General features: G+C 40.3%; 1 protein-coding gene across 1 annotated transcript; it reads right to left on the minus strand.

Moving 5' to 3' along the window:
• On the minus strand, window positions 1–17,939 carry terfa (telomeric repeat binding factor a; the record flags this gene model as incomplete). Its single annotated transcript, XM_080432060.1, has 16 exons — window positions 1–699; window positions 1,771–1,826; window positions 2,302–2,384; window positions 3,278–3,553; window positions 4,384–4,494; window positions 5,196–5,291; window positions 7,890–8,086; window positions 8,936–9,116; window positions 9,472–9,624; window positions 10,627–10,836; window positions 12,619–12,731; window positions 13,540–13,680; window positions 14,572–14,658; window positions 15,187–15,317; window positions 16,149–16,247; window positions 17,783–17,939. 16 exons carry the CDS (start codon window positions 17,937–17,939, stop codon window positions 523–525), a joined length of 2,268 nt encoding a protein of 755 aa, XP_080288186.1. The 3' UTR covers window positions 1–522.
• Window positions 17,940–22,838: the final 4,899 nt, after the last annotated feature.

Genomic DNA, 22,838 nt, shown 5'->3' on the forward strand with positions numbered 1-22,838 from the left:
CATCATCATGGGCTGAAACAGGTTGTTTGCTTGCATGGTTATTCATAATTTGATGAGGGGATTGTTAAACAGAAGTTCTGAAAGCACAGATTAAATCGTCTTTTATTCTATAGATGAATATTAATGAAGGATAAGCAACCAGCAAAAACAGTGTTGTAATATAATTAACACTTAAATGCAAAGTTTTATTATTCAACACTCTTGGGGTTTTGATATGATTTTACATCAATGAAAATTGTCGAATGAAGGATCTATGAAAAAGTCCAAACCTTCACTGTCTGGAGTAATACTAGACTTGACAGGTGCTTGTTTTTTGCTTTCTGGATTTAGGACCACAGGAATTTCTTTTTTTTAGCTGCTAAAAATATACAATGTGAGATGGATAAAACCCTGCTAAAAGGATGTAGTGGACATACCGTCACTTTGTACTGTAACCGCTTTTTTCCATCTACACCAAATCTCTTCGCCAAAAATAGCTGATCTACAAGCTCAATGTGTCCGTATTGTGAGCTTGTGAATCTGCTATTTTTTGGCGATTGAGCACACCAGTTTGAGCTTCTTCATGGTCCTCCATCTGTCCTTGAGGTGGACATTTGTTCTATCCTCAAATTTGTAGTATGACAAGATCTTGGCCCAGTTCCCCTCTCCAAATTTGGCGACCGCTTCTTTCAACATGTCCGACTCCTCATCGGTCCACTTCTGCAATGGGAGAAGCAGAAACAGGTAGGGTTGTTACTATCATAAACTTTTCTTGACGATTAATTGTGATAAACGATTTCATTGTGTTTTTGGAATTGATCATTGGAACTTGTAAATAAAAATAACATTTAGTTTCCCTTTCAGGCTTAGTAAACTAAAATGCAGATATGACAAATAACTTAAATATACACGAGTAATAATTGTGACAGGACTAGAAACAGTATGCTTGACTAGCAATAATGACAAAATCAAATATCCATAATGTTTGACCAAATATCTTGATATTGAGTTGATAATATCACAATATTGAAATTAATGTGGGATGTCTATTGGTGCTTAACTCATTGAGTGCCATTTACCGCCACGTAAATTCAGATAATCAATTTACTGTAATCCAGCCTTTAACCCTGGGGTTCCCAATTGTAGGCATGTTATAGGTGTAAATAAAAAACACATCTACAAGCTCACAGCGCATCTCTGTGTGTTGTGAGCTTGGGTTTAAGTAGCCTGAGGCTACGAGCTCAATCCATGGTCTTGAAGGGCGGACCCAAACACAGCCGCCCGGATTTGTGCGTGGCTTCCTATTGCTTCACCAATCTATGTCCCCGCCTCCCCTCCCCTCCCCCCCTCGGCCTGTGCACGGAGCACACTGACGTCACCAAATTTAGAGCGACGCCCCTCTGCACTCTGATTGGTTAGGAGATAACAAGGTCCAAGACCATCGTTCCTGGATGGCTTTTTGTAACAAAAAAAAAGCCTGGGTTTCCGAGGCTAGGGTTTAAGTGATTAAAACCAGGAAAAAATAACAGATGAAATCTAGTCCATCACAGTATAATATCAATATAATGGCCAGCCCTACTTTACACTGCTGTGACAAAAATAACTACGCTTCAAGTATGATCATCACAGGTGTAGCAAATACAAGACAATGCAAGGCTCAGCATTGAAAAGGTCATGTGACACACCCACAAAAAGCTTCCTGTTTAGTAAAACTCATAACTCACTCTTATTTAAGTTACATTATAAATAGGATCATCATCAACCAAATGAAAACAGGGCCAGTCCACTCACCTTCTTGCCCTGACCACTTGTACTGCAAATGCTGACGGCATCACTTGGCTTTTTGTCTGGATTACAGAAAACAAGAGTTATACTTTGTCATGCAAATGAAAAACATGGCACATCTACAAGCTCAGAACACGCAACGCGTTGTGAGCTTGTAGATCAGCTTTGAATAACAAATTATTGTAGAGGGAAAAAAAGTGTGTGCCCCGCACCAACATACGTGGTGATGTGTGCAACTGTGCAATAGAACTGGCTACAACAGGTACTTTAACTATTGCATAAACTTGCATCGTTCCTGACTAGACCAGTGCCTGTTTATAAATCACCCACGCATTGATTATAATATCTAACGTTATTAGCACTCTGGTAATGCATACTGCATTGGGTACTCCAACAACCGGTACAGCGAGTACTCTGAGGGTGGGGCATGCCTACCCAACTTATATCGTCCCCAAATTGCATGGTCCCCAAGTAGGCCAGTGCCCTTCGGTCATCGTCTAATTTAAGTAAAAGTCGAGTTAAGTAAAGGATCATTACTTTTCTTTTCATCAAAGGCAAATAAGTCCTCTTCATCACTCCACACTTCCTTGGTCTCCTGTGCGTTATTGTACATCTGTTTCCTGTGGAGAAAATAAATAATAATAAGATTCATAAGTGAGAACAAATTAGCTGCGGTATGTTACCGTTTAAGCAACAAAAGAACAACTCTGGCAAATTAAAAGGTAGGGTAAGTGATATTTTTGGGTTAAAACAAAAAGTATTTTGTTAAAAGGTTAAAAGGTTAACTATATTCTGATAGTAATCATTGCTATAGAGTGTTTGTTCAGTAACAGGAGTCTCCCTGTATCTCCAGCTCTTTAATAAACAGAAAATACATTTTCCGGTAGGTGTCAAAATCTCAGCCAATCAGGAGAAAGTACCCATTTTAAGCTTCATTTTTATAGTGTTCCAGGTCCAATTTTGCCTGCTAATTTCATAGTGTCATCCCTTCCAATTTCACTTGTTTAATCTATATCCTGATTGAGTTCTCTATCCTGATTGGATAAAATTGGAAATGAAACTGAAACGAAAATGCATTTTCTGTTTTATAAAGAGCTGGAGAGACAGGGAGACCTTTTACTGAACAAACACACTATAGCAATGAGTACTATCAGAATATAGAGCTATTTAACACTTATTTTAACCAAAGAAAATCACTTACCCTACCTTTAAGTTTGCATTTACTCTTTCAAAGGCCACAATATTAATACTGTCTGAGCTGTCACTACTTGCAGTGTACATCAAAGCAGAGTGCACCCCACATTAGAATGAAACACTTGTAGTGCTAAATTCAAATTGATGATTGATGATCTGATATGAAAACTAGTTCACACTAGTCATTACAGTGGGATTAGGAACAGTTACGGGGAGATAAGAGGAAAAAGGCTTTGATTTGAACATACTATGACAGCAGGTGTATGTATATGCATGGGTGATTCAAGATGTAGGGGCCTTGACCATTACTGCACCCTACCATTTTGAATACTTGGAGTTCGTCGCAGGGGTGGAGTTCTTCTGAGGGGTGGAGTTCTTCTGAGGGGTGGAGTTCTTCTGAGGGGTGGAGTTCGTCGGAGGGGTGGAGTTCGTCGGAGGGGTGGAGCTCTTGTGAGGGGTGGAGCTCTTGTGAGGGGTGGCGCTCTTGTGAGGGGCGGCGCTCTTGTGAGGGGTGTCGCTCTTGTGAGGGGTGTAGTAAACGGGATCGGAGGAGCTGCCCACTATTGAGTCGATGTCATCACTGTCTAGCTGGAGCCTACAGAAGAACTAGTTGAGTTGTCTGCTCAGTCACAGCACTGGTGCAATCATGATAATTATGGCTGGGCGAGGATTAACCACTTATATACTTAGTTGACCGGAGTCCCTCAGAGCTCCATTCCAGTGTATTTTCTGTTTTCACACTACCGTACATTAAATATCTACGAGCTTGTAGATAGGCTATGTTAACTATTTTTGTATGCCATCATATAATAATGTATAATTACATAAGTATAATACTTAACTCACTGAGTGCCAGAATTATTTCTGGCTATGTTGTCCCAGTGCCAGAGATTTTTTCAAAGTAAAAAAAAAGTGCTTAGGAAGCGAGATACAGCCTTTTTCAGTTATAAGTTAAACAAGGAGTGGGTGGAGCTGCAAAACTTCAGATAATGATGGGTTGGATTTTTTTCCCAATTTTTTTTTTAGTTTTTTACTATTTTTTCAAAAACACGTGAAGCACGTGATTGGCACGTTGCACCATAGCGGTGAAACACGTGAATAGCACTCAATGAGTTAAGTGGTTAATCAGACTAATCGATTTAGTCATTCATTAAACAGAATCTATAAAAACAAAAATTGCGTCGATATCATTGAAAGAAATGTACAACAATGATTAAAAAAAAAGAAGAAAAATCTGCTTCTCAATTACTCGATTAACCGACATGAGCAAGATTTCAGTCGGTTATTCTAAATATAGTCTTCGATATATTTTTCGGTTAATTGCCCAGCCCTAGTAAAGGTTAATTTCTTCATTCTTATAAATGATGTAAACATGAATCACAGACATTCAATCTCCTACATATGAATGCAGATGTTCGGTCTTACTCATTGTCTGGACTACAAGCCGCTCGTTTTCGGTGTCTCCGTTTAGGCAGTTCATTGGCAGGAGCAGAGCTGAGGGGGTTCTCAATGTCCTCTGCTGATGAATCGGATGTCCTAGGAGAGTTCACATTCATACAAAACTTCAGTAGGAATAATAATTACTGGGCAAAGGGCAGCATAGAGGTGTGCAGAATTGAAATGCCAAACTTTGACAACAAAATACATATTATCTTGTGTCGTCTAGGACAGGGGTTCCCAAACCTTTCCCTGGACCCAAACGTACAAAAATACATTATGAATTGACCATTTAAGACAATAGTGAAAATCTTTTGAAATAACAACGAAATGGGATATTTACTCGTGACCCATGAAAATGACCCAAAAATGTGTCCGTGGGTCCCAGTCCCGACCCATTGTTTGGGAAACACTGTTCTAGGGAACTCAATGCAATACAGTTTATTCAGTCATTGCTGACAGAATAGCATACATTATACACTGACCTTGACCACAAAATTGCACAATTATAAGTCAAATATTGAGGTAGACATCCAAAATGTCAGCCATGATAACATACAGTACAGAACCAGACGTGATGTTCAGTCATGAAATGTAATTGCTCCTTGTTACATCAACTTAGCAAAGAATTTCATAGGAGAATTTTTTTTTGTTCAAACCAGTAAATCAGTTTTTAACGGCACTCTATGCTTGCTGTACAATGGTGGACTGGTTATTTTGTTGTTTCTTTACAAGGGGGTTAAAAATCCATATTTAGCTCATTAACAAATAGATAACGATTGATATATGTTTAAACTTACTCATTAACAGTACTGCTGGCTGGTCGTTTTCGAAGGGGTGATTCCCTGGCTGGGACAGATCTACCTGCTGACGACTGGGCTAACTCTGCCAAGTTCCTATGAGAGTTCAGCATTAGACAAGAGATTAATATTTCCATAACAGACCAAACAGTTATGAGTTATGACACCGCCACAATCATACAAAATTAGTGTGGCAAATGTTTTTTTTAATATATCTTTTTATCCCACGATTTTTGTAACCCTTTTTCACCCGGTGCCAATTATCTAAGTGATCCTGGGCGCTACACTCCCCTCACCAGCCTAGGGAGGCCAGGGCCGAGATCATGCCTCCTTCAATGCATGAGAGCCAACTGACCTTCTTTTCACCTGACAGGGGGGGAGTTTCCCCGGTTGGACGTAGCGAGTGGAGGAACACGTTATTCCAACCAGTTCCTTTCCCTTCCATCAAGCGCCCCGGCTGTCATGGGGGAGGCGGTATAGCGACCAGGATTACTACATGTTTTGTGAGGGTATTAACTACCCTGGGAGACACAGGGAGAACATGCAAACTCCACACAGAGTAGGCTCTTTCGCCAACCCCACCTAGGGTATGGGCGCTGATGGCGCGGAGGAGAAGACACACCCCCAGCGCCCCCTGGCAGGAATCGAACCCAGGACCTTCTAGCTGTGAGGCGACAGCGCTACCGACTGCGCCACCGTGCCCCTAGCTTGGCAAATGTGACAGTATTATGACCATTGACTACAAAACCCTACAGGAAAATGTAGGACACATCAAGACCTTCTGATTTTATGGAGCTGCCATAGCCAGTGGTGGACAAACTAAAAAGTACTCAACTCCGGTACTTGAGTCAAAGTACAGATATTACTGGTCAAATATTACTTCACTACAAGTGGAAGTTGCTCTGTTAAATTTGTACTTGAGTTGAAGTACTGGAGGACTTGCTTTCAACAAACAATTTATGTACTGAATGTAATCCAAAATCTTCAAAAATGAAATGTTTCTTTTCAGAAATGTATCAAAAGCAGTGGAAAAAGCAGATCTACAAGATCAGCTATTTTCACTATATTTGAAATAGGGTGTAAAGGTCCTTGCACACTGGTGCGTCTTTTCGTTGCGTTTTTTTTACAACAATGAAAAAAATTGAAAAAACAATGAAAAAAAAAAAACGCAACGAAAAGACGCACCAGTGTGCAAGGACCTTAAGTGGTTAATTCATAATGTATATTTTATAATTTTGTATTTGAGTCAAAATTACAATATTGGTATTTTTAAATGTACTGGAGTGAAAGTCATACTGCAAGTATTCAGAAATACAAATGTAAACAAAGTAAAGTTTACTTAAGTACAGTACTCAAGTAAATGTACTTTCGTTTCTGTCCACCACTGGCCATGGCTGAATGGGTAGAGGCCCCGGTTCACCCAGAGAGTACTTCTGCCACCACTGGTTCCAAGGAAGAAAGACTCCAAGTTAGTGCTCACCTTGACTCCCTGTCTCGGAAGGCTAAAGGCTGAGCCACACATCTGTAATTATGGATTCAGATATAAACTGTAATAATAATGATTCAGTCATGATTTAGATATAAATTGTAATAGTCATGGATTCAGATATGTAATAGCCAGTCATATTAAGTAAATAACAAAGTCAGACTAAAATGATAGAGGATACAGTACATGTCCAAACAAAACTCATGGATGCTTTCATCTCCAGCAGGTTAGACTACTTCACTAGTGGTTCTCAAACTTTTTCATGTCAAGGACCCCCAAATTAATACGGCCTTGGACCCCCCATCTGAAAATACTTTGTGCCAGGGACCTCCATATACGATGCGTTTTAGAATGTCTAAATATTTCACATTTGTTTGTGAAAATAGATCTATAAGCTCACAACACGTCGTGAGCTTGTAGACCAGGTCTCTCTAATTCATCACAGTCTCAGATCTCTGTACTGGCTCCCACTGCATCCCAAAATTAAAATATTGGTGGATTGCTTTAACATGATAAAACCCTCAAGGCGTCTCAGGTGAGAGACGCAACAAAATCTGGTGAGACAGCGGTTAGTTAATATGTCACACATGATAGCTGGGAAAAAGGAAGACTTGCGTCAACATTGACTCACATTTATGTTATTGTTCTCCACCGTCTTTTACTAAGAAAAGGTTCAGCTTACTATCAAGCTGAAATCAAACATTGTCAGCTATAGCCTAGCTGATCTCAGCATGTCAGCTACTAGCCTGCAAGCCACAAGATCAGTCTGGACTTTGGTCCCTGGGAGAGGAGAATGAGAACTCACAATATGATTGGGCTGAGTGCAGAGCTTGCTAAACAAGAATGGCGGTCCTCGAAGCAACATGTAGTCATGTTAACGCTGAAAGAATAAATACAGCTATAAGTGTAGTTAATGCAGAAAAATAGACGCAATCACAATATTTAAACAAGCGTATCTCTGCGGAAAATATGTTTTCACTGTTCTTTCAACTGGATTTGGAAATGGCACCCTGATAGCGTCAGATGTTTTCTCAGCCCATTGTTTGAAGGAGTTTGTCTGTCAAGGCTAAGTACTCCCGCCCACTATACTGGTGTCCTGTGGGCTGAAATCCAGACTGATCTTGTGAGGAACGTTTATGATCCCACGTGATCAGGATGACCAATGCCAGGCTAGTCAGCTACCCAAACCAGGTGAACTTTTAACTTACTGGCTTGCATTGCTGGCCTGTGCGGATGTGGTCCTTCCACTGTGTGTAACCGGGCTCTTTAGATTATTTTGTGCCATTGACTGAGCTGGCTCCTCCGTTGTGACCTGGGTTTCCTCCTCCTGAGAGTCCATCATCTCCTGGCTGTCAGCTTCCACTTCCACCCTCGTCTCCTCCTGGTTGTCAGGATGGTTCTCCTCCTGGTTGTCAGGAGGTTATTTTAGTTAACTACAAGTCATGAAATGGCTAAAACTGGAATTGAAAAAAGCTATTTGGAGAATTGAAAATAACGAGGCTTTATAAGACTAACTAACAAACTGAAACTGTGTGTGTTTACAAAACTAACTAAAACAAACAAATTAATTCAATTCAGTATTGTCTAGTTTTGTCTTTAAAATAATTTGCAGAAATACCCAAACTGCAAGCTTACAGTGTGGCGTATCGCAACAAATTGTGAGCTTGTAGATCAGCTATATATATATTTTTTTAAAACAATATTTTTGGGGCTTTTCTGCCTTTATTTCGATAGTATAGTGGAGTGACAGGAAACCAGGAGAGAGAGACAGGGAATGACACGCAGCAAAAGCCGTCGGGCTTGGGAATCAAACAGTGACTCGCTGTCAGGCTACATTAGAGCCAATATGTGATACACGCCTTAACCACTGGGCAATCGGCACCCCCAAGTAGATCTGCTATTTAAAAATGTTTCTGAGCTTTTTAAATATCACAACTGACTACCGCATATTACAATACACATTCAAAAAACAAAATAAAAAAACTAAAGTACTGTAGCAAACCTGCTTTAAAACCCATTTAGACCTGTTACACCTATACGTTGTTTTAATCAGGGGACGGGATTTTTGTCACATTAGTTGTTGCTATGCAACATAAATCCTTTTTAAGTTTTTCAGAAAACTTACGTTTTTAGGCGTTTTTAGAATTGGCCTGTTCTAAATGGGTTAAAGACGTATTAAAACTAAGCTGAAATTGATTAAACATTAAGTAAAAAAATAAAAAAAATGTATACAATATTCAACACTATTAATAACCTTGTTTTCAGGTTCCACTTCCGCCCTCGTCTCTGGCCCCTCCGTCTCCACTTCCTCTGTCGACTCAATGCTGTCTGGCAGCGTTACCAGGCGAGACACTGTGAACAGCGCATCGACTGGGGCGTCTGCCTCCCCAGGGGGCTCCGCTGCTACGACTGTGGTCGTGGGCTCTGGTGTAGGGCTGTCATCATCATGAAATTGTACTTGACGATTAATTGTCACAAATAATTACGATTAACGATTTAATTGTCATTGAACATTGGAACGTAATGTGTATTGATATAATGAATAAAAATAAAATTTGTTTGCCTTTTAGGCTTTGTAAACAAAACTTGCACAGGTCAGATGTGACAAATAACTTAAATATACGAAGAAATGACAAAAGAATTAGCAGAAATAGCCGATCTACAAGCTCACAACAGTTGTGAGCTGGAAAGTGTTTGAAAATGTTCCTTTTTCCAACGTGGAAACGATTATGACGATTCTGCAAAAATAACTGATTATCTCAGTAATTGCCATTAGGCGTTTATGCCTACTCATGTGTCGCTGAAGTCTTGTCGATGACGGGAGCCTTGACTCCGGCAGAGGAGGACTCCACCTCATCCAGCTGGTCAAAGGAGACCTCGGAGCCCTCGGCCAAAGTGACGTAGGCTGCCTCCAGTCTGCTCCTCGGGATCTGCACGTCATCACTGGTGGGTGAAACAGAGACAGGGAAATCCTATGAGTTTTTTTTGTTGTTGAAGGTGTTAACCATACAAAAGGACAAGAGTACGGGTTAAAACAATTGAGGATAAAACAATACATTCCAAGACTTATTTCCATTGTGGTCCGTACATAAAAACATGACAAATACAACCAAGTATGTTAAATGAACTATTTTGATAACACATCACATATCAGAAAACTAAAACATAAAAAAAAAAAAAAAAACTTACTAATATTTAAAAACTCTCTACATAAGACTGGAACCTTTTCCATCAGCCATGATTTTGTTAACCGTTTGAAAGTTTAAAGTCAGTTTGGCTGCAGTGGCCAGGCTGTTCCACTGGGTGGCACCAATGTTAGTAAAAGTTCCCTCACCTACCAGAGTCCTGAATTTATACAGGCACATTTGCAATGCTAATGTTGAAACAGAGTTGTTCAGAAGGGGGTTTGTTATCCTTAAATTAATCCTTAACTTATTCATTCAAATGTTAAAAACTAAATAGTTACTGCTAGCTACTAGAGCTGGGTGATCAATATCACGATTATTTCAAACTTTTGTCTCAATTGCAATTAATGAGCGATTATAATATTACTTTTTAGTTTTTTTTATAGCAGATCTACAAGCTCACAAAAATGCAACAAGTTGTGAACTTGTAGATGAGCTATTTTCACTATTTTTGTGCTCCACCATTATACAACAAAGTATAATATAGGGTTAAGTGCTTGATCAGACTAATCGATTGTCAATTAAGTCGATTCTCTGATATAAGAAGTTTAAAAGAATATATATATATATAAAAAACTGCTTCTTGATTATTTGATTAACCCTCCATGAGCATGGTTTTGCCCGGCAGCGACAATATGTTATCCAATCTCCACTACCTTTTACTAAGCAAAACGTTCAGCTTACGATCAAGCTGGAATAAAGCTGTTGCGATTATGTGAACGATATTGTTGGTGCACGCCCAAATGTACTTTTAACTTACTGGCTTGCATTGCTGGCCTGTGGTCTTTGGTGCCTACGTGTGGATATGTGTGCATTCTGTGCAACCGGGCTCCATTTCATGGACGCTGGCAATGACTGAGCTGGCTCCTCTGTAGCTGGCTCCTCTGTAGTGATGTGGGTTTCATCCTCCTGCGAGTCCATCATCTCCTGGCTGTCAGCTTCCACTTCCACCCGCGTCTCATGCCTAGGGCTGTCACCATCGGGAAATATTAGTTGACGATTAAACGTCAAGTAAATAATTGTGATTAAAGGGATATTTCACTTTCAAAAAAACTTTGGGTAATTTTATCGTCTACCCAGGCTTTTGTGAGCCCCCCAGACCGTTTTTAAGTTGCTTGATTCAGTATTTAGATATTTAATATTCATTTTATCAGACACGCCCCCTTCCTATACAAACCCATTATAACTTCAAACTCCATTTTTAACATGTTAGATTCATCAAAAACACCCGTCCTTGGTTCTGGTGACTCACCCTGCCCTCCTAATACACGAGGGGGCCGTGTTTTTTCTATAACTTTTTACATGTTAAAATTTTAATTTTAAGTTATAATGGGTTTGTATAGGAAGGGGGCGTGTCTGATAAAATGAATATCAAATATATAAATAATGAATCAAGCAACTTAAAAACGGTCTGGAGGGCTCACAAAAGCCTGAGTAGAAGATAGAAAGTGAAATTTGAAAGTGAAATATCCCTTTAACAATTAATGGTGTAGTTGGCTTTGAACATATGAATAAAAAAATACATTTGCTTACTACAAGCTCACAACGCGGCATTGTGAGCTAGCAGATTGGCTATTTTCCAAAAATCTTAAAATTTTGAAAAATTTGGAATATTAAAAAAAGAAATCTTGTTAAGGTGTCCCTGGCATAAATCTTTTCAGATGGGGGTCCGCAATCAAATATATATTTGGGGGTCCTTGACAAAAATGTACCAGTGGTTTACACCTGTCAACCAGGCTGTTGAATAAACGCTGTGAGCTTGTAGATCTGTTATTTTCACTATTATTGTGTGACACTCTTGTATGATGAAGTAGGGCATTCATTTACAAAAAAACAAACCATAAAATAGCAACACTATGCCTATGAGTACACACTACTGCTGCAGCACTACCACTATCACTTATGTATGCGCATGACTTACATGTTTGATATCTGCTGCTGTCTCTTACCTGCACAAGAGATTTATTCTCTGCCATTTATATATGCTGCAAATTAGGGGTGTGCCGATACACTAATTTCACGAAACGATACGATACGATATTGGGCACACAACTTCGATACGATTTCGATACGATACGATACGCACTTTTTTATTATGAAAATATATGGGGGAGAAAAAAAGCAAATGCAAACAAATATTTCTGTTTTTGCATTATTCAGACATGCAAACTTGTAGCTTTTCAGCTTCCACTAGCCGTTTTGAATCCAAATAGGGCAATAGTGTGACACCTGACCCGAAAAAAAAAAACATGTTGTCACCCTTTTCACCTCGGGGCTGTTTGCGTGCCTGATTATTATTATTGAACGATTCCCCCCCCCCAAAACGATACATATCGTCACGAAAACGTATCGCGATATATCGCGGGACGATATATCGGCACACCCCTACTGCAAATGTTTCTCTACTTGCACAAGAAGCATTTTTTCAAGCCTCTTTTTTTTCCCCAATTGGAATTTGTTTACCTTGTTTGTTTCTCTATGGCAGACTCGCAAGCAACTTGTTTGTGTTCATAAATGCATTGCAACTTGTTGCTTGAGATTCGACAAGTTGAATCTCTTGCGACTCAGTCAGCCGGCATCAGCCGACCTGCAACAGGTCATTCAGACTGCTGCAACTTTTCTCTGCAATGTTCTAAATTGGTTTCCCCTCAAAGCGAATCTTTGGTCTGAACTAGGCTTTGGAGAGTAACATTTTATTTGGTTACATTTGTAGTGCCAAGGTAAGATTTGTGCTGTGCCATGAAGAGCGTACCATGGAACAGACTGCAGTGGAGACTGTGCAGGCGAGTCTTGCTCAGCTGCTTGAACCTCGACAGGGTTGATGTCTTCCTCAAGATGTCGCCGATTGATAAACTTTTTTGCAGCCTGGGAATCAGAAGCAAGGACAGAAATAGTACAGTCAGGAAGTGTTCAATGTTGCAGGCTTAAGTAAAGTACATACTTATAGACAGAGTCCAAGGAAAACAAGTCTTCATGCACTGTGCAAGACAAAATATAGACCAGGAGTGTCAAACTCATTTCAGGACAAAGGGGTCAAATGAGACTTCAAGCAGCCGCGATTACTTTTTGTTAAACCAGTGGTTGTCAAAGTGGGGTCCAAGGACCCTCAGGGTTCCAAACGTACCTATACAGGTCTGTAACTCTCAGAGTTTTGGGCCGTCCTTGAAATGAAAGCGTTTAAGAAACACTGTGTTTAAACCATGGTTGGAGGTCTGTGCGTGCAATGCTCCCTAAAACCTTTACAGTTTAGAGTCCTTTCACCTTTAGAGTCCGCTTGAGTCCAGACAGTCTCTATGATCGCTATTTTCTTGCAATTGCAGACGTTACGAAGAGTTGTGATGAGATAAAAGAAACATGGCTATTTTGGCTCAAATCGTTTTGGGAACCCCACCTTTTCCATTAATTAACCTTCTAGGAACACACATGGAACAAATTGTAAATGTAGGCTACACAGCTTCATGTCATCTTTTATTGGCCAGGCCTGCTTCCAAAGGATGAATTGTGTTCTGAGCTTCATGCAACAGCACTTGTCAACCAGGATATGCATTTCTCAATAGAAGAGAAGGGAGAACAACTACAACAACCACAGTTGTGTTGGTTACATTGTATTGACATACTCTCATACAGATATCAAAACAACACCTTATAAAACCTTGTGATACACAACACATACCCTTTGTAGAAAGGGGACAGAGGGGGGGTAGAGGCTCTCACAGAACTGTAGCATCTCATCTCTGAACTGCTGGTAAGTCATCTGCTCCAGGACTTTATGGGTTGTCTTCTTATCTTTGGTCAGAGCGGTCAAGATGGCTTTCTGCACACAATACACATACAACACATCCTTCTGGCTTCAAAATAAATAAAATATGCGCATCTCAATCCATGCCAGTCCATCTACATGTGACATACGTTATAAATATGCATTTTAGACACTTTCAACCTGGCATCCCTATTCATTATAGATTATAGATTTTCACCCCATTTAACAGGTAAGATTGATAGAAAAGCAGTTGGCAGGACACAGGGGGGCAGGAAAGCACCATGCTCTGCACTGTCCTTCTCAGTCTTTACCTATTTGAGTGCATTCTCCAGACACTGGCTATCAGCATGTCTTTTCCCTGCCTATGAGCACTCATCCCGGGCATGGGAAGTACCATGGCCCGCCTGGAGCTCGCCTCGCTACGACCAAAAAGTAAAAATCCATGCATCCATTGTGCATTTCTCACGTCGGTTGTTTTCAGAAACCTATTTTACTGTACCGTTTACACCTACTGACCTCTAGTGACCAGCATAATAAATGTTAGTACTGTGTAGAAGATTGATTGACAGGTTGATGTCATAATATTATTAGTTGAAATTGGTTGGTACCTGCTTATGTAAGCAAGTAGGTGGCTTGGCAGGAATAAAGATTGGACTTTCGACATAAAAATAGCTTTAAATGTTAATTTATTTATTTTCTGCATATTGTTAACTATGTCCCTAAGATGACAGCAGACTGACAACAGTCTAAAAGGGTGGGGAAAAAAATACATATTTTCCTTTCAGCTCATGTTTAAAAGGATGGCATTACAAGGACAAATGAGGGACATAATGTTAAATATCTCAGTACATTGTGTTGTACATTGCATGTTGTTTAAAACAGCAACAAGAAACAAACAGTGGTTAGTGTAAAATGAATGGATTATTTAAACCCATGGTTTCTTACCTTGCCAACCATTTGTCTGGGAAAGTGTTTTTGCAGCGCAGTCTTTGCCTCGTCAAACCTCCTGTTCTTAATGAAAACCACCACCATCTGAGAAACACACAGCAACACAACTCTCAATAGCAAAATAAAGAATGTCCCCCCGGGCCCTCGGTTGGTGCATAGGGCTGTGAATCGTCTGCTATCTCACGATTCGATTCGATTCCGATTCTTGGGGTCACGATTCCGATTTTTATCGATTTTTTCAAAACAAACGATTCTCGATTCAAAATCTATTTATTTCGATTCAAAAGCGATTTTTTCCGATTCAAACGATTCTCGATTCAAAACGATTCTCGATTCAAAACGATTCTTGATTCAAAACATAGGATTTCAGGATCTACTCCAATCCGCTGGCATGAGAACAGAGTACATTTATGTAGCTTTTATAATTGAAAGGTTTTATCAACTGATAATAATGTAAACACACAAAGGTAAATCCAAGATCCTCCCCCGCAAAGGCTGTGGGTTCAAAACCACCGTGGTGCATCTGGCTTTGTCGAGCGTCTATACGAACACAGTTGGCCCACAGGTTGGGAATCGCTGGACTACAAGGTTAAGTATGGAATTCTAACGTACCATTTCTCGGACCGATGTGTGCACTGGCTCCAAGTCGTGCTGCTCGATGTTGCATTCTGTGCCCATGATTTTCAGCAACTCCATCGCCGACTCCAGAGGAACGATGGTTTCGTCTGGATCAAACGACACGTCTGCGGGCGGGAAGACCAATGATGGTAACAATGCTATGGTTTACACGGTTTTCACGGCGTGGCGCTGAAAGGGGCCCTTGTTGTACTATAAAACAGGGGTTTGTCTGCCTCTGCATCTCTTGGCTCTTTTCCAATACAATAACAAAGCGAAACGTGCTGCTGTGCAGTGTAAAGTATGTCACAGGTTCTGGTTGTTTCCATAGTACGCTACGGCTTCGTTTCACATTAGGTTCTCTGAGCCTGATCTGGGCCCCGCTGAGGAGGTACTACTACTAACCGAGGTCAATGTTCAACATTTTTCTAAAAATAGTGAGAATAGCTATTTTAACTTTTTTTTTTATGACATACCTCTCCCACTTCAGGGGCAGTGGTGGAAAAAGTACCCAATTCTTTACTTAAGTAAAAGTACCAATACTGCAATATAGAAATACATTACTCTGTTACAAGTAAAAGTCCAGAATTTAAAATGTACTTGAGTAAAAGTACAAAAGTGTTGGCATCAAAATGTACTTAAAGTACAAAAGTAAAAGTACTAAAATGTTTGAAAATAGCAGATCTACAAGCTCACAACGCGTCGCGATGTGAGCTTGTAGATCTGTTTTTATTTTCAAATAGCCTAGGTATAAAATGGGGCTGAAGTGGTTAATGTAGGTTTCATGATATCATAATTTATATCTGAAAAGTAACTAGTAACTAAAGTTTTCAAGTAATTGCAGTGGAGTAAAAGTACACCCCTACGGTGAACCACACAACGATCCCCCAACCCCAAAGGTACACACATTGTTTGCAACTCGACAAGGTCATGGTCAACACAAAGGAATGATTCAACACCTCCAGGTTTGTCTCCGTCATTTATCCGGGACAGAAACTGCAGCACTCGTATTTTTGTGCTCATCACGTCGGAAACTTCCACAGGCATAGACAGTACACCTGTAAAAGGAATGGACAATAATGTTCAAAATGTGCTTCAACACAACGAGAAGGCCTTGAATGTTGCCCTCACCCAACATCAAAACCCTGAAGAAGACCTAAGTGCAATGGTTTCCAAACTGGGGGTCGGGACCCCCAGGGGGGCCTCCAATTGATTTTGGGGGGCCCCCTGATGATTTGCTTAATGTGCAACATTGTTTTCTCACTCAACAGTAAACAAACCAACATACAGTATAAGTGTATACAGGGTGTCTGCACATTTCTTAAGTTACAATTTAAGGACTTATAAGATCTTTTTAATACCTAAAAAAAATAAACTAAGTAAGTAATCAACAAACAAACTACTAAGAAAGAGGCAAAAGAATATATATGTAATAGCCGATCTACAGGCTCACAATGCCTCGCATTACGAGTCGTTGTGAGCTTGTATTTCGGCTATTGGAACCGAGTCAAACCAAATATAATGCCTCAACTCCTACAATTCTAAGTGCTTGTTAGGGTGGGGGGTTCTCCAGTTCAAATATGGTTCTTTTGGAGGGTCACAGCCTGAAAAGTTTGGGAACCCTTGCTTTAGTGGTCGAAATGTTGGGGAATAAATGTATACCGCATGGTGGCTATGAGTTGTGCTGGCTCTTCTTTTACCTCGTGCATGATGTTGTATCAATCAGTATCATCTTATTCAGTAACATCTTCCCTGGTTTACCTGACAAACATGACACAGACTCCCAGAGAGACAAACAACCATCCAAAAGCATTGATGATGACCCAGACCCATTTACACTAAGGTATGTACACAGTATCACTACTTGTGATGTTTATAATGGTTTAGTAGAAGTAGAAGTAAATTGGAAATACTCCAGTGAAGTAAGAATACCCTAAGTACAGTACTTGAGTAAATGTACTTAGTTACTTTACACCACTGACTAGGGCTGTCAAGGGTTGGTATTGCAACTCTAGATTCCAGATATTAAAAATAGGATCTAAGTTGCTTGCAGCTAAGTGATGAATGGATGAGCCTGGTGTGGCGACTATAAGACCACTATGGAATCAAGTCCCCATGACTGAATCCGATTGATTGAATACTTTATTAGCTGTTTACAAAAAAGAGCTTTTAGAGCGGTTTTGAAGGAGAGTAGGGATTTACACTCCTTTACGACTGTTGGTAGGGCGTTCCACATTTGTGTGGCAAAGCAGGAGAACGACTTTAACCCCTTGTTAGTTAGAGACAAATCTGGGTTGGACGTGATTAGTGGAGCTCCCTTTGGTGTTATGACTTTTTGGTATTATAATTTTTTAGCCTAAATGTCTTCTATACTGTGCCTTGTGCTGTTCTTTCCTGACTAATAAAGCAAGCATTCAATCAATCAATCAAACTGACGAGGTATCCACAAGTTTCCTAGGGCGTTGTGGGCATCACTTCCATATCGACAGGAAGTGATGCCCACAACCCCTAGGAAACTTGTGGATAGGCTGCAGCTAGCAGCTGCTAAGGACAGAATCAAACCAACAACAAGCACAACATTCGCTAAACTCACCGTCCAGTATATCTCTGATGGTGCAGAATGTCTCATATTCGTTGTCCTTGAATGCCTGTATGGCCAGACTAATGTAATGGTTTACCAGCCAGCGGTTGACGACCTGACATTCTTCATTGAGTTCATTTACTACAGTTTGGTTTGCCGCGGCCGCCATGTTTACTAACAGAGGGGGAAGTAACGTCACTGTATGATAGCGTGCAGTGTTGCCAGGTTTTGTGAGAGAAATAAGCAGGTTTAGGGGGGGGGGGGGGAAGGAAGGAAAAACTATCGTCTTCCGGTGGTGGGTCCCGGCGTCGCATTGTTTTGTTCCCCACATAATACGAATCTATTAGTTTAGTCTCGCTAGAATAAAAGATGAACATAGCAAACGATTATTGTACCAAGAGAAAAGAAACGATTAGACCAAACGTAACCTATTTAAATTAGGGGAATCATTTTGGAGGAGCATGGCACTGGAGGTTCCAGTCGTGGGTTCACGCCACGGGCAACTACTGTACCAATATTTACACGCAACTTTACAGAAAAGCAAGCCCAAAATCGCTTATAATAAGCAGACATGGCAACACCAAGGAGGAAGTAACGTCACTATCTATAGGTCGTGAAGTCTGACATAATCCGGTTGCAGACTCCAAAATAAATGTTTACGCTAACTAATGTAGTTCTTTCTTTAAAAACACTTAACCCCATATGGGTAACCGGAGTTCCTCAGGGCTCAATTCTATAGTATTTTCAGTTTTCTGTTATTGTGGGGAAAGCTTTTGCTAAAAATAACCAATCGACAAGCTCACAACGTGACGCATTGTCTCGCTTAAAACGCATCCGTATTGTAAGCTTGTAGATCTGTTATTTTCAAAAGATTTTGGAACATCTTGAAACATTTGTGTACATTATACTTGTAGTTTTACTCGAGTAACATTTTTAATACAGAACTTTTACTTGCAGGGTATTTTTATATTTACTTTTACTTGAGTAAAAAAATCTGTCCCTTTTCCACCACTGCAGCTGACCCTGCGCCTTGAACACTGCAGCGCTATGATTTTGAGGTACGCCATCGAGCAGGCCATCTCCATGGCAACACAATTACAGTGACAGATGGGAACTGCCGCTCGACCCAGGACAGGACGGACACTCCAACGAGAGCAGGACAGAGATGTGTATGTGGTCCTCAACCAGCTGGTTCGGGGTTCGAACAAAGCCGGACAGTGCCCCGAGTGGTCTACAGCAGTGGTTCTCAAACTTTTTCATGTCAAGGACCCCCAAATGAATATGTATTTGGCCTGGGACCCCCCATCTGAAAACATTTTGTGCCAGTGACCCCCATACATGATTTGTGTTGTTATAAAATAGCCGATCTACAAGCTCACAATGCTTCGCTATGGCATGCGTTGTGAGCTTGTTGATCAGCTATTATAATGCGTTTTTCTTGTTTGCTGGGGAACCCCCTCAAGGACCTCTTGGTGTCCCCTGAGGGCCCTGACACTTTGAGAACCAATGGCCTACAGTGGCACCTTTGGATAAAGACAGCAAGGCTGGTGTACTACTTGCAATTGGGTCAGCCAATCTCAAGTTTAGGTCTTCTTCCTAACAAACATTAGCCTGGTTCCAGACCATAGACCCTGCCCACTCTCTGAGTGGACTGCCTCTCTTGCTCCATGCAGCTTCAGCTTGATAATCAGGCTAGACATATAGCTCACAAGAACATTTGAAGAGAACACCGACTGGCAGCAGCAATTAATGAGACCACACAGGTTTCAGTGCAAAAAGGTGCAAGGTGTTTTTACTGGGTTTCTTTATACAATATTTACAAAGTCACCAAGAGGTCCAAAACCAAAATAATCCACAGCCAGGGGACACGGATGTTGCAAAAAAAAACAAAACGAAGCAGCTAGAGGGAACACATACAGTCTAACTAACTAAGAAAGAAAACAAAAGCCTGCCTGCCTGCCACTACTCTATCCAGCGTTAATAAGTACAAATGGGGAAGGAACCCGATATATTATAACTCTATGAAGGAACCAGGTAATGGCTTGATCAGCAGCAGATGGGGGTGATGATTGGTGGCTGAGCAGATGAGGTGATTGATGACCTCAAGCCTGCAGATGATAGGAGGGAGAGACAGACAGGGAGGACACAAAACTCAGACACAACAAAAAGAAAACAACTTGGAACGTAACATTATTCCATATAAACATGTCAAACACAGTAGTAACACTAAAGTCTTTGATTTGTTTGTTAGGGTGTGTATCTATTTTCTTATTTCTTAGTTTTACGTAAAGTACAGCATTAGTTCTGTTCTGATCCCCCTTCCTTGCCAAGCATTCCCTTTCTCCTCTTCAATGCACACCCAGTCCCAGGTAATCTATAATATTTATTAGTAAACACATCTGCGTTGCTATGGTGTTCTTATAAAGAACTCATGTACTAACAATAAACTTAAATAATATCTAATTTGCATAGCTAATCGGCAATATTTAATCTAAAAACCTCATTTTATCCTCATGAACAACACTGCCCTATAGAGGATGTGGAAGAATTTACTTAGCTAGGCAGTGTTGTAGACACCACCACACCACCGGATTCCGACATCAGCAGAAGCAGAATCAACAAGGCTAAGGTGGTGTTCAACATGCTCAATCAACACCAAAATACGCATCTTCAACTCCAATGTGAAACAGGTGATGCTGTATGTATATGAGACTTGGAGAACAATAAAACACAAGCAGCTGCAAACATTCATCAACAACACATACAGTAGCTGCCTCAGGAGAACTTTTAAAACATTTGATGTAGAGACAAAGTAAGCTATGTAGATCTGTGGAAATAGAGAACAAGCCAGGATCCCATTGACTTACAAATTGGAAAGAGAAAGTGGAGTTTGATTGGTCATATCCTCAGAAAACCTGCCACAAACATCAACCGACAAGTCTTGAAATGGAAGGTAGCCAAGTGAAAAGGAAACAAAACGTTGCCCCAGAAAAGGCTGGAGACAGGCAGAAATGTCAGAGTGAATTCACCAGACGAGATTATTTACAATTTACTACAATTCAGGCATTTAGTAGTGAGTGAGTAGAGAGTAGCTTACAAGTGTTTATTGAACTATATTCAACAGGTAAAATCACACAGATAGAGTGCAGAGAGAACTGTGTTGGACGGGCCTCAAAGAGATTAGGAGAGGGCGAGGCCACCAGGTAAACAATGAATCTAGCATGTCTACATCATGCTATCTAAATAATATTCTGTACATTTGAAACTATAGGATACAGGTAAACCATGAACCTAGAATCTGTCTAAACAACATTCCATTTAAATTACATTCTTAGCCTTTGTGGTCAAAAAAACTAAACTAAGAATAAAAAAAACATGAGAACAAGCGACCAGAGATCTAGAAAGAACTGCTTGGAGCAAGTCAAGTAAAGATATTACCCACTCGGTTATTTATTATATCATTATTTCCACTAATGTGTTAAAATGTGCAAATTATCTTAATAAGTATGCACAATACAGAAATTACCCAAACGGAGAGACTACAGGAAAAAACATACCTTAGGATTAACTGAGAAAAGCTTGGCAGTGACCACTGGTTTAAAAAAATATTGTCTATTGTCGATGAATTATATACAGAAATCATTTGTATGACCATATTAGCTTATTGTATGGACGAACAGCAGTTTATTGTGATAATATCTACTCCCTCTGTATTGATCAGTTGTACAGTATATTATATAATTCATAAAAAGTACTTGGAATTGAACAGAAAATTCAAGCAAATTCAAGCGATTTAAGCAAATTAACCACTATAAAAATACCCAATTATTGAACTGCAAATATCTTTATTCCTGGATGAGATCAAATAGTCATTCAATTACCACAAAACCACAAGTTGGATGATCTCTACAAGTTATTTCTGCTAATTTATTCAAATATGCACATTACCTCATTATATGCATGATACAGAAATATATCCTCAGAAATTGATTCTATGTCATAAATTACCTTAGGATGAACTGAGAAAAGTTTGGTACATGCAATTATCAAATTGTTTTAGGTTTTGCCCTGTCTAATAGATTACATAAGTAATACAATCACACACCATATAACACAACACCATCCTTTTTGGGTGGAAGCCAGTTTCCTCCATTGAATACAAGTTTAAACAAGACAGGGTCTAACGACTTCATGTGGATCTTGGACTTCATGTGGCCAGTCTATGACATCAATCTATGACATAAATCCATATCTATACGTATAAATCCACACACCTATACTCAGCAGTAGCCCCTTTTGGAACCCTGTATACCTTTTTGGTATTGGGATACCGTCATCCCAAATACAAAAAGGTATACAGGGTTCCAGAAGGGACTCTACTCAGCAGATGCGCTGAGAGGCTGGAGAGATCTTTCTACCTGCCTAACAAGACCCATAGCAAATTTCATACCGTCAAAACAGATCCACTGACGATGCAATTGCCATGGCTCTTCACCTCGATCACAGAAAGCTGAATGACAAATACGTACGTATATGTTTTGACTACAGCTCAGCATTCAACACTATAGTACCAACCAGGCTCAACACAAAGCTCAGAGTCCTAGACCTGCATCCGAGCATGTGCGACTGGATACTGGACCTGACGAACCACCATAAAGTGTCGAGAATGGGCAACATCACGTCTCAACGCCTGACCCTCAAAGCAGGAGCCCCTCAGGGAGGTGTACAAAGCCCTCTCCTCTACTCTCTGCACACAATGTCATCATCAAGTAAGCTGATGACACGACAGTGATAGGCCGGATTGTCAATACTGACGAGTGTGCCTACAGGGATGAGGTCAGATAACTGTCAGAGAGAACACGGCGCTGCAGTGGAAAGGGTGAGTGAGTTTCAAGTTTTGTACAAATCGATGAGGACTTTCTTTCTATTCTCCCCTTTCCTGGAAAACTACAAACGATGGAGCTTGTACGAAAAATTATTTCACCCAATTGTCTCCTGTAAACCTGTGATGTGACAATAAAGCTCATTCTGACTGAGATTTAGGCAGGGTTGTAATGAGTTTTCTTGA

The sequence above is a fragment of the Gymnoscopelus braueri genome (genome assembly GCF_963280865.1).
Source record: "Gymnoscopelus braueri genome assembly, chromosome: 1".
In the NCBI taxonomy this organism is placed as follows: Eukaryota; Metazoa; Chordata; class Actinopteri; order Myctophiformes; family Myctophidae; genus Gymnoscopelus; species Gymnoscopelus braueri.